General features: G+C 40.8%; 2 protein-coding genes across 2 annotated transcripts in view; one reads left to right on the forward strand and one right to left on the reverse strand.

Moving 5' to 3' along the window:
* Window positions 1-13,367, reverse strand: part of SYN2 (synapsin II) — a 1,092,985-nt gene that overhangs the window by 401,612 nt on the left and 678,006 nt on the right. The gene's annotated exons all lie outside the window — the stretch shown is intronic.
* TIMP4 (TIMP metallopeptidase inhibitor 4) overlaps window positions 1-13,367 on the forward strand; it is an 82,626-nt gene that overhangs the window by 48,451 nt on the left and 20,808 nt on the right. Inside the window, exon 2 of the mRNA XM_085624863.1 lies at window positions 8,197-8,294. Coding sequence (XP_085480989.1) covers window positions 8,197-8,294 — 98 coding nt within the window. The remainder of the gene's footprint in view (window positions 1-8,196; window positions 8,295-13,367) is intronic.

The following is a 13,367-nucleotide window of genomic DNA, read 5'->3' on the forward strand; positions in this document are numbered from 1 at the left end:
TTTGGTGGTTTTGATCAAAATGGATTTGGTGCTATGACTGCATCTAAATCCAAATTGGGTGGCATCAAGAAACCTATGGTCAGACATGAATTGAACTATTTGGTTATTAATGGCCTTTGCTATTATTTTGGCTGGGAAAGGCAAACAGGAGATTGGCCGATCCTTTTTTGGGTCATTGGGATTCAGATTGGACTTTTTCAACAAGGAAAATATGGAAGCTTATTTCCATATAGTAGGGAAGATACCAAGTTTCAACATAGAGTTGAAAATGTTTGTTAAGGAAGCAGCCACTGCTTCTGTGACCTGAATTGTAATTGATTGGGGTAGGGGTCCATAGGAGATCCTGATTTAATGCATCTGATGAGGGAAGTCACCTCTTACATGATGAAGAGTATTTTGTAAGTTTACAGGAGTCCTCTAATAAGGGTGGCTGAGATTGATCTACTGTGCCTGAGGAAGGATATTAATTAAATGTATTATATATCTGCACCAATTTGTCTAGGAATAAATTAGCCAGGGTATCACAAACATTTTGGCTATTATTTGCGATGCTATTCCTGGATGGTGAGATCAAATTAGAAACCACCCGAAAACATCCTTTAGAAGAGCACTGTAATTATTTAAGACGATTTTGTATTTATCTTTTTTGTTAAAATTGTAGTACTTCCTTCAGGGTCTCTCCTGTCTTCTACATGCCTGTTTCTGTAGCCTAAGGTTATCTGTGAACCAGGGGGCAGATCGATTGTTCCTCATAGATATAAAGGTTTTCAGAGGTGTAGTAATAGCTATGGCAGACTGAAACCATTTGGTGAAGTTAAATGAAGAGTCTTCTGGATTTTAAGAAGGAGGAGGCATAGTATCTAATAAGATTTTGTTGAGGGTCTCACATTGAACTTTATTCCAGGCATGGGTTTTAATCTTTTTGTAAAGGGTTTTTCCAGTACTGGATTTTTGTTTATTCTTTATGTCAAACAGAACAGCATGGTGGACTGACCAGGTTAAAGGAAACAGGTCTTTCATAACCACAAAAAGGTTATTAGAGAACATTCCATCTAGTGTATGTCCAGCTATATAGGTAGGTTTTTGTCACTAGTTGAGATAGACCTAGCCCTTCAATTGTTTCAGTTGGAGCTCCCGTATTGCTGTCATCATGATTTTGTAAGTGAAAATTGAAATCTCCCAGCAAAGTGAAATCACCAATGGTCAGACCTTCCTCAAGACGGGTGCCTGTATGTTGAATAAAATTGTTCCTGGGTCCCAGTGGGGTGGGGGGGATAGACTAGTACTCCCCAGAAAGATTGATTATTAGAGAGTTAGACCATGAAGTCCAAGGCTTCACATTCAGAAGTAGGTACTTGTTTGATGGCTGCGGACCACTCATCTCTAAGTATAGGGCAAGGCCACCCTTCCCATTTTAAAGGTCTGTCTATATGGTGGAGGGTAAAATTGGGGGGAAATGGCTGCTGCTAGATCAGGTCCTGACATTAGACCAGCCAAGGTTTCAGTGACCCAAGCAATACTTATGTGGCGACTTTCCATCAAAGTGATGTTTTATTAGGGATCTAGAATGCATAAGCATACAACTAACTGAGCCAGAGAAAGAGGGCATGCAACTAGAGGTAATTGGACTAATATATTCATTGCATCTAGTGTTTATCCAGCTAATAGAATCCCCACAATTTGAGCAAGTAAATAATTTATCCTGGGTAGCAATAGGGGACTCAAGACAAACAGCCATGTGGCTTATCTTTAGTATTCAGATTTAGAAGCCTATCTCTAGAGTAGGTGATTGTTCCTAGGAACTAAGAGCTGGAACGAGAAGGAGGGCTGGCGTTGAGTGTGGTCCGAGCATTACGGGAGCAGACGGGCTTTCTATTGGTGCGGACATGCTCTGTGACAAATTAAATGCCCTTGCTACTTGGTGGGCATGGCCTGGAATACCTGCTTTAAAATGGGAAGGGAGATAAACAAAAATAAACCGGGGTCCAGCAAGCCCTGTTATTCCTTGCCAGGCTCCCCTGGGAGGGATATATGCTGGTAATTTAAATGCAGCTAAAAGAGTGAGGATGACAATAAAATTCTAAAATTATTAAGAATGGCTACTTCATCCTTTTAAAATGGCACCTGCTGGCGAGAGCCAGACATCTCCTTTCAAAGTGCACTTCGAGTGAAGAATACAAGGGAGGTAATTTTGGTCTTACGGTCAATTCTCTCCCAATAGAGCTGCACGGACACGCTCTGTGACACATTAAATCCCCTCAGTACGCGACGCAAAACTGGAAGATGACTTAAAGTGCATGGACGGCAATGCTAGCAGACATTAAAAATATGCAAACAGTAATAACAACACCAACTACGAATACCCCATTGAAATAACATTCCATGAATAAGAAAAGCATGAGTCAGAATGAAGATAGGATACAGGTAACTGTACATGGTTTTAAACAAGGATCCTAGCTGTGCTGAGACGAGGGGTCTAAGAGGCTGAGCTAGGTGGGTAGGGAGGGGGCTTAAGTAAGGAAAGGATGGAGATTTATGTTGACTATAGTTAGACTGGGACAGGCAACCGAATACAGTTTGGAAATGTTGAATTGTAAGATACTCGGACAAATAACATGTATAAAAAACTGCTGTGGTTCCAGAATTCTGTATGGACCAGTTAAAGGTCTTTATGTTTGAACAAAATGCCAATAAAGATATTTTTTTTTAAATCCCTTCAGTACTTGGTGGGTGTGGCCCAGAATACCCACGCTTTTCAAAGCGCTAAACAAAAACAGGAAGGAAAATAAAAAAAAGAAATCGGGATTCAGCAACACCTGTTATTCCTCGCCAAGCTACCCTGAGTGGGATAACTACTGATAAATTAAATGCAGCTAAAATAAAGAGGATGACAATAAAATCATAAAGTGATTAAAAATGGGTACTTCACCCTTTTAAGATTGCGCCTACTGTCAGGAGCCAGGCACCTCCCTTCAAAGTGCACCTTCAGTGCAGAATACAAAGAAAGTAATTTTGGCCTTGTGGTCAATTCTCTCCCAATGGAGCTGCGAGGACGCTCTCCATGACACATTAGTCCCCTCGGTACTTAGTTGCCTAGATGGCTGGTAGTGTCTAAGTCTTGAAGAAAGTAGGGCAAGTTAAAGTTTATTAACAGCTTTATGCATCAGACAGCATAGTTTGAAGACAGTACATTTTCTAATAGGCAGTCAATTACGTTTTTCCAGAGTGGGCGCTGATGGAGTTCATGAAGGAAGGTTGCAGATAAGCCGGGCATGTGTATTTGGCACAATTTACAGCTTGGTTAGCAGGGTGTCATTTCCCGCGACCGGCAAGGCATTTCCATAGTCGAGGCAGCTGATTATGAGAGCCTGGATGAGGCTTTTCCTAGAAGAAGAGGGCAGCCAAGGGAAAACTTTCTTTAGAAGCCTTGCTGGGGTGAAGCGCGTTCCACAAATGGAGTTAAATTGGTCTCTCAAAGACATGGTGTGATGGATCTTTACTCCCAAATTCTTCAACACTTGCTTAGGCGATGTGACTTCCCATAACTCTCGGGCTCTGCTGAACACCACAATCTCAGTTTTTGCACTATTGAGCTGGAGGCAATTCGTGGCCATCCAATTAGTGATTTCTGTCATAGAGTGTGCAAATTGAACTTTCACTTTGTCAGGTTCAGGGCCGAAGGAGAAAACAAGTTGTGTGTCATCTACGTAAGACACAATCTCCACACTACCTGCTCTCACAGACTGAGCTAAAGTCACTACAAAGACATTTAAAAATGTTGGGCTCAGTATTGAGCCCTATGGGACTCCCCTACTGGTGTACTGAGGTTTTGCAAAGGTTTACCTCTTATGATTATAATGAGTTTTGAATCGTTCCATGCCCCTGATATAGTCTTGAAAATACTGTAACCCACAGACTAGGTTTAGTTATGGATTATAATATTTGGTTAATGTCCTGTATGTTTACTAGTTTCTTCAGGTTTGGAGGAGTGTGACTGTGTTAAAATCAGCTTGAACTCATCGTGTAACTCCTGCCTCAAAGGCCAGTGCCTGTAGCATTACTGTAGAATGGTTAAGGCTATTTTGGTAGAGAGAGAGAGAGAGAGAGAGAGAGAGAGAGAGAGAGAGAGAGAATGTGATGTGAGGCAGTAAAAAAAGAGTGTGAATGACTTCTGCTGTTTCTCGAAAGGGGGCCTTTCTTTAGAGAAAATTTTCTATAAAGTGCTGCCTGGGCCACCTGTCTTGGTTGGCATGATATATGTCCCAGGCTCTTGGTAATATGCCCAACCCATCAGTCACTTATTATGACAGTGAATTGTTGAGTTGAGAGTTAAAGCCTATACTCTTACGATTTAGGTGAGTTACCAGGATCCCTGTAAGCAGCACTACTAAAGAGAACCTGTTGCATAGAAATGACTAGCGGACAGTAGGACAGATCTTTGAGTGAGTGAATTGGGTCTAAGTGCTTCTGGGGCAAAAAGGGCAAGCATAGTACCAAATGCAGTGTCAGTGTTAGGTAGCATTTACAAATAGTCTCATGTAAATACTCCACTGAGGAATAAGACTCACTGAAATGGTAAGTTAAGCTTCAGAAAGTTATGTCATCAGCAGAGACAGCCTCTCATCCTGAATAGTCCTGATGACTGGCAGGTGCAATGATGAAAACAGTGTTTTATTTAGGAGCACCGTGCCCTGCTACCAAGATGGAGGAATGAGACTGAGGGCAGGATTTAGCCCCTGGCAGATGGAGGACTCCCTGACAGGGTGGCAAAGGGCTTAATGTCCACCTCCCTGACGGGCAGTTATCAGTCCTATTTAGAGATAACCTGCAGCCCAGCAGTCCTCTCTGTACACGGAAGGAAACTGCAGTTCCCCTCTAGGTAGAAGGACTTTTTTGTTTTTCAAAAACAAACTCCCAAAGTGGGCAGATTCCCCCCCTCGCTCCTCAATCAGACAATATACTCTAAACAGAGTGGGTTGTGTGATGGCTTTAGTCTCATGGCACCTACTCCTTAGAACAATCAGAGGTAGCTTTCCATTGACGGTGCAAAAGGAGGCTTCAATAACAGAAAGGTGACAGTCCTCCTGTCTCTAAATGAGGCAGGCAAACTGCAAGTTTGGTGGACAGGGGAATCTGTCACATTTGTGGCAGAGTACACTGTCTGCCAAATTCTAAGTCAGACCCTTGACAAAACCTCCCAAGGCTTGGAAAATATCAGTTCGTAGAGTTGCTGAGTAAATACACACCCAACTTACATCAATGACAGACCTATTATGTCTAAGATGCAATGAAATGAATGAGTGATTCAGGAATGTTTTATATTGTAAATTGAAGAGTATGTCGCACTGGGATGGAGTGGAATTATTACATTTTTAGAGATATGATAAAGAAACCCCTTGGACCATGGATAAGTTAATTCTGACATGGTACAAGAAGATCAAGTATGCAAGTTAAAGAAATAGGGATGATGTTCATTCATCTGCCCTGAAAGGCATCTTTAAAGCCGGTCACTTTATAAGCAACCTTGAGATGAAAGAGTTTTTTTTAACAAAAGAGCAACTGGTCATTACAGACACCCTGACTGTGTCAAAGCCTTGAAAAGGGAGAAATATACAAAGATACATCATTGAAAGCAATGTAAAGGCTCATACTGCACTGCCAATATTAATGCATTTTAGAAAATGTAGTATAAGTGAAGATACATGTCCTTTCAGGACTCTTTTAAAGAGTACAAGAGGCCTGGGGGACCTTCTCTACTGGTAATGGTTTGTGGCATACCTGACCACTTGTACATTGTTTAAATTCATTGTAATAAAGTTGAAAAGTGGACAACCAACAAGAAGGGTGAACATAATCTGCTCGTTTGATGAAAATTATGAATAACTCAGCAGATTAAAATGAGCAGAGTGAAGGAACTAAAAGAAGCCAAATGTAGGTGTATTACAGCTGGTTATGATAATGGCACAGCTGTACGTACCCCCCCACACACACGTAATGTCTTTAGCATTCAGGTATACTACCAAAAGATATGATTTCATAAAAAGAGTTCAGGTCTCCCAATTGTATGTCTCTCATGGACACTTCAGAGAGAAAGTTAAGTCTCCCTCTTCTACTTAGCAGTATATAGCATAGTTTATGCATAGCACAAAGAATAGCACCAAAAGAGCATAACAATTTCTCGTTCATAAATTAGATACTTTAATAATAATAATAATAGGTGATTTATAGAGCTCATAGTTACTCCATTCAGGGTGTCCCCGTGCTAGGAATTCATTTTCTAATAAAAAAACCAAGAAAGAACCTAGATATGCCTAAAAAGCCATGTCTCGCAACATGAAACCATTTCGGATCGCAACTGGTCGTGTCCGATTGTTACAATTACGTCTTCACCTTGCCATGCACGTTCCTCACCTAAGTGCTGCCTCACTGGCGATCAATCTTTGGTATTCGATGGTCCACGTAATTTTAACCCGTAATTTCAACCGGGAGACGCTCACTACAGATCAGCGGGATTTACCCCCCTGGGGCCCCAGCTATCTCCTTCACCTCGTCCAAGCATGAGTTTTCACGCAACCTTGCTCTTAATTGTAACAATGATTTTACCATTTTAGCCACTCATTTGCCAGGCTCAAGAGTTACCGCACTGGCTACGCTTGATTGACAATTAATTTATTACTAGTTGCCACATCGAAACGCACTACCCACCCTGGTTGACAATTGACGCAGGATCACTCTTGCGCAGCACCTCCCTCATTAGACCCCGCTGTCGCTTTGATTATAGCTCAGCACAAATGTTGGAGTCTACCTAATAGGCTATTAGCCTCCAAATGACCAGCATGTCCACAGGTTACTAAAGCGTAATTGTGTATAGTTTGTATGTCAGTACAAGTTACCGTATTTCTACATGAACATGTTGCCAAACTGCTGGCTGTTGCTTTTAGTTTCACTTATTTTTCTTGGTTGTACCCCTCCTTCTTCTCCCCTTCTCCCACTGGTCTACAGTACTCCCCAGTACAAGTCTACTAGGGTTCTCCCTACCGTATCTGGTAATTTAACTCAGAGAATCTCAATACCAGACGGTAGTGCACCTTCCACATTTAGTTTTCTCAGTCCTGATGAAGTGCCAATTGACCCGTTAGGGGCAAACTGGGCACGAAACATGTTGACCAACTACACCTTGACAGCCCTTTAGGAACATTATTCCCACATAGGGGCACTTGCACCGTTTTTAACCGGGCTAGAGCTACCTAAAATATTAAAACTTGACCTAAGTAGGACTGCTCCAGACCTATTTTACTTATCTCAATCCTACGTGCACTACCCAGCCCCCCACACCTGCCCGCACCCAACGGCTTCTTCAAAAAGAACCCTGATAAAGAGCCCCGTTTATGGGAGACCGTCAGGTATTGCAGCGTCGGCCTGACGAGGGGCAAACGCCCGATTATGAAGCATGACATCCCTCAGGGTGTGTGAGGGCATCACGAAGAAAGACCTGTCCTTCCCCCACGTCCAGCCAGTAACTGCACACTCCCTTTAGACATTAAGATCTGACCACTCGGGTCCCCTGTGATCCCTCCAGTCGGTCCTTTGATTCCACCAGACTTAGGGTCTAATTTTTCCCTAGAAAGGAACTACTCCAGTTGAAGGCTTTAGGAGCATAATTCTAGGAGTGTGGCAGTAGGACCTCATTAAATATAGCTGTTCGTCCCCCTTTTGATTAGATCCTTGCATGTCACCATCCCTGTGTTTGTGCCAATCACTGTAGGGTCAGAAGTAGCCATCTGCCTAATTAATTAAACAATTAAGGCAGGTTGTTTTGCAACCACCTGCAGCTGGAGATTTTCCAACGCAACCTATTAATGCAAAGGTTACATCATTTTATGTATCTTCCCCTATTTTTCTAGTGTTTATTTCCACTTCACTGCTTTCTTTGCTACCTTTCTCTTGCACTGAATCTATGTGTGACAAAGAAATATCCCAAATCCACAAAAAATAAGTGCCGGTGCCCCTCATCTGCAACAAGCTGCACAAATTAAGCAGTCATTACTGATGCTCATACAATCATTGAAATAAAACACTGGTTGCCCTTGTGAGTTGCATTTACAGTTCAAGCTCGAAGAAACCATGCAATACCATTGGCCTGTGCATATAACCAGACATAACGTGCAGCAAATTGTTATATTTTCTTTCTTGCAGTGATTCGAGCAAAGATATCTAGTGAGAAGGTGATTTCTGCTGGTGCTGATACATCCCATCCCATCAAAATGATTCAATATGAAATCAAACAAATAAAGGTACAGAATAAACAAATATTTTCTTTAATTCTCCACTGAGTAAAATACTCACTATTTGACTATGTGACAGTGCATGTATTTCATTGTCAATTCTACATACGATATACATGGTGCTTATAAAGAGTTGCTAACATGGAAAATGGGCGTTATGTTTTTTTTGCGATTAATGGAGTAGATACATCAAAGTTGCAGAATATGAATTAAATAGGTAGAGCATAGCGTATCCTTTTTCAGGAGCTTAAATTGTGGGGACTCGAGCTATTAAATCTCCTTAGCTACATTGTCCTCATGTTCACACTTTCCTGAGGCACTACAGTTGATCACTGCTATTTCCCTGCCTTTTTCAATATTAATACAAGACTGTTTTTTTTACCTTAGTTTTCCCTGACTTCTCCATTGAAGCACAAGCCAATCAAATGATAAGAAAATGCCATAATGGTGGGGTCATCTTCCTAATAAGAGATACCAGTGCCCAAACAGGTACAGGGACGTGAACATCAAATGTGTTTTACATATTTACAGAAAAAATTAGTGACAGAAGTCAAAGAAGAACATGTGTACCTAGAGGTGCATGGCTTATAACCAAACCACGTTTAAATTTGTAACCACCCAATGTACCAAAAGGAATATCTAACTATTTTAAGGCATTACCAACAATTTCAGTCCCTATAAAATGTACTGTACTCATGCATAAAAATAAATAAAGCCTGCTACAATAAATATGGTCACAGCAACATGTTCAAAAGATCACTCTTAATTGACCACAGTCAATTTACAAATCTGACACGGATCCTCACAATGCTGACATTTCCATTCCTTTTGCTTTTGTTTCCCTGAGTAGGAAGAGTATGCCCTGATGTGGGTCCCGTGCTCACTGTGCTACTGGATTCATTCAAGCTAGCCAGGGTGCTGAGGGGTGATGCCCCGAAAATGATCCCAGGATGAATATTTCCAGTCCAGGGTGGATCTGGCTTGACAGTTCGGGCTGGACTGATTTGCATATGGCTGGGTCAAATCTGGGGTGGCATGGTGAGCAAAAGAAAAATTGATTAAATACCAGATCTTTGTGACTGGGAGTGAAAGTTTGCATTTTTCAGGATTCCTTCCATCACTTGTTCCTTTTGCTTTTGTTGCCGTAAGTGGGAAGGGTATGCCCAGACATGGGTCCTGTGCTCACTGTGCCACTAGATTCAAGCTAGCCTTGCTGATGATAGTTGATGCCCTGAAACTGGTCCCAGGATGCTTGTTTCCGGTCCAGGGAGGAGCTGGCTTGGCAGTTTGGGCTGGACTGTTCCCAAAAGGAACAGGGTCAAGACTGATTTGTATATGGCTGGGTCCAAACTGGGGTGGCGTGGTGAGCAAAAGAACAATGGATTAAACCCAGATCTGTGTGACTGGAGGTGAATGTTTGCATTGCTCAGCATTCTGTCCATCATCTGTTCCTTTTGCTTATATTTACATTAGGGCATGAAAAAATGACATCTGGAATATACTTGGGAAATGTTAACAGCAACAAAACATCTCAACACTTTTGCACAGATACCTCAAAAACAGCGCCACAGAAAAGGACGATACATGTCGAATGCAGCATGCCTCATTCAGGGCAAGAATTGCATATAACAATTGTAGTAGATATTTGCTACATGCTACAAAAAAGAATGACCTTACCAGATCACAAATCACACAATAGATACGCCACTAGGGTAGTACATGTAGCACCAGTGGCGGCTCGCTGAGGGAGTGCTGTGGGGCGGGGCGGGGGCATGGGAGGGTGGCGGGTCAGTGGAGTCGGATATACGACAGCAAGAAGTAAATAAAACTATTTACGTTGGGCTCACTGCAACGCTAAGTTGGCGATGAAGTGAGCGCAAGGTAATTTATTTTATTTATTTACTTACTTTACTCCTTGCCGTCGTATGTCCGACTCCACTACCCCCCACCCTGCCTCACCCTCACCACACCGCTCCACAGCATTCCCTCTGCGAACCACCACTGTGTAGCACCTATCTGTTACTGAATGAAGGTGCCTTATGAATAGGTCCCTGAAAGTCTTTGTAAATCTCACAGGAAGGCACAATATAGAGGGCTTTCACCTGCAGACAGTGTCTGATTAGACAATTGTATTAGGGTCATTCCATTCCATCCCAGCTTTATTTTTTAGAAAGAAAATCGTACTTGGTTTATTCACCACAGCTAAGCTGTTAATGGTTCCACTCCCACCGTACTAGTACTTTGTGAATGTGCTTTGTTAGTGTTATAATTCTGGGTTAATGAGGACATCTTTCTGGTGTTGGTGGATCTGCAACTCAGATAATTGGAGATATTTTTCTGAAAGGCTTTTACTTTGAGCATCATAAGTGACTTTCAAAGAAATCAGTATAAAGTACTAATCAAGGGCTACTGGTGACAAGGAAACATGAGAGCGAATAGAGTCAACAATAACACATCAGTGACAAAACAGCTGAATAGCCTCTTGTTGAATCTTGAACTATCATCATTTTAGGTAATTGGGTTTTTGAGTGAGGGGGATAAAAACCCTTCTCAAGCAACAACCACAGTCCATGTCCGGGTTATTCACAAAAGTTATGTACTCAACCGGTGCTTACCCCTCTAATTGCTTGGCACAGAAGCAGTCTTAGAGGCAATGAGTTAAGTATTTATGCAGCACCCAAACAGAAAGTGAAAACACAACACGAGAAAATTCCTAAACAAGTTTAGAAAAATAGAGAAAACCATAATAAATAAGTTAACACCAAAACAACTTAAATCCAATCATTAGAACCATAGTTTTGAAATGTTAAATCTTTTTGCGAAAACTAGCTCCTAAAAGATCAAAACACCAACCACGGGCATCTTGTCGTGAGAGACCGGGGCAAAGTCAAAAGTTATGGCTGACCGCTGTGAAGCGTGGTTCGGATACAAAAGGTGGATCGGATCTGGTATACAAAGTCAGCCCGAATGGTCCCTTGTCTGTATTGGTGAACAAGTAGGTCCTGGCCTCCTGCGGTTCTCAGACCACTTTTCAGTGGCACAATTAGTGCTGCGGCCCTGAGTACAAATAGTACCACTTTGCTAGGGACTTACAACAAAGTTAAATGGGATGTAAGCCAATTAATTACACCATATTTAAAAGAGAGAGCACAAGCACTTTCACACTGGTTAGTAGTGGCAAAGTGTGCAGAGTTCTAAATGCCAACAAAAATGGGTTCAGAAACAGGAGGGTGAAGGCAAAAAGGTTGGGGATGGGCCTCCAGGAAGACTACGTCCAACAATTCTGCTTATATAATAAGAAATGGAGAGAAAATAAATCCACGTTTCATATGGGAAAGACTTGACGAACACCAAGGCAATATCAGGCAGCTCAATGTTAAAATTGTAATTAGCACAAAACAGCACAAAATCAGTGTTGTCTATATATTTTTTTACAAAAACATATTCATTGACTAGAATATTTTTGATAACATCTCTATTACACTTGAAAAATATTTTACAATTAACACATTTTTATATACTTATCAAAGATAGCTCTATCTATTTGATCAGTTTTTGTGGTTGTGTATAAACCGTTCAGTAATATGGATTGGGGCAAAATTGTTGGCTCCATTAGGCAGTAGACAGGCTGCAAAGTACTGAAAAATGCGATAACCCAATTTTTTTAACCAATGCTAGGTTTTTTAAAACTATCACTCATATGGAATCACACAGCTCATAATACTGAAAGTCCTCATAATGACCTTTCTTTGAACCTGCCACTAAACTCTTCAGAATACTTCACAACTGTCTCTCAACCTTATCCTTAGATAAGCATTCCTGACTTCAATGGACTCTGTTGCACAATGTCCACTTAAATAGTAAACGATTTTAATGGGGGGATGGCACCACAAAACAGTGTTGACTGGTGCGTAAGCCATGTTGTTACTGGTAGGTAATACGGTGTGCTTCAACCATCTTTTACTATCATATTATGAAAGCAGATTTGTGGAAGTGGTAATATGTGACAATACTATTTGCACATATTTGTTGCTTGTATTTTGTTTGTCTATAGTGATGAGTTGCTTTTTGTGCTATTGGACTTTTTAGGTCTCGCAGTAGCCAATACCTTTTGATGTTACTAAAATAATATGTATAATATACTTACCTAAAGGGGCTTTCAGACACCTCTCTTTACCTATTGGTCAGTTATTGTGCCATTCCAGTTTTGCTTCCACCCAATACAGCATACAGCATCGGGTAGTGGGTCAGCCTACTTATGGCTCCGGCTAAGGTCAATTTGAGTAACAGCATTTTTGCTCTTTCACAAGGTACAATCTGCGTATATCCCCTTAGTCCCAGTGTTGCCTGAAGTGATGATAGGACACATTTAGAGTAAGTACAGGGCACATTACAGCTTTATCATCTCCTGTCTTCTTCCAATGCTGTTGTAAATTCTTTTTTTAGTGTACTGCTGTATTTCACAGCATACTACATTGTGTTCCTTATTTTATTCTTTCTATTACTTTCTTTTTCTTTCTTTTCTTTTCTTCTTTCCTTTCTTTTTAATTCCTTTTTTGCATGTTTCTTTCTTTCTTTAGTTCTCTTTTATTCATTCTTTTCTTGTTTCCTTCCTCCTTTCCTTCTTTATCATTACATCTTTTTTCTTTCTATTTTACCTTCTTTAATTCTTTCTTCCCTTTCTTTTTTAATTTACTTTCTGTTTTTCTTTGCTTCTTCCTTTCTTTCCTTCTTTCTATCTTTTTTGCCTTATTTCCTTCTTTTTTTTCTTACCTTTCTTTCTTTTTGCCTTAATTTCTTTTTTTTTACTTCTTCATTCATTGCACCTTTATTTATTGCCTTCATTACTTTTTACCTTTTCCCTTTTCCTTCTTTCTTGCCTTCTTTGTTTTTTTCTTCCTTCCTGCTTTCAGTTTTGCCTTCTTTCATTCTTTCCTTTTTTATTTTTCCATCTTTCTTTCTTTTTTGCCTTTTCTTTTGTCATTCCTTCTTTTGTCTTTCCTATTTCTTCCTCCCTTTCTTCCCTTCTTTCTTTCATTCTTTTAGTTCTTTCCTTTTCTCCTTTTTCTTTTTCCTTTTGCC

The sequence above is a fragment of the Triturus cristatus genome, chromosome 9, assembly GCF_964204655.1.
Source record: "Triturus cristatus chromosome 9, aTriCri1.1, whole genome shotgun sequence".
Classification (NCBI taxonomy): Eukaryota; Metazoa; Chordata; class Amphibia; order Caudata; family Salamandridae; genus Triturus; species Triturus cristatus.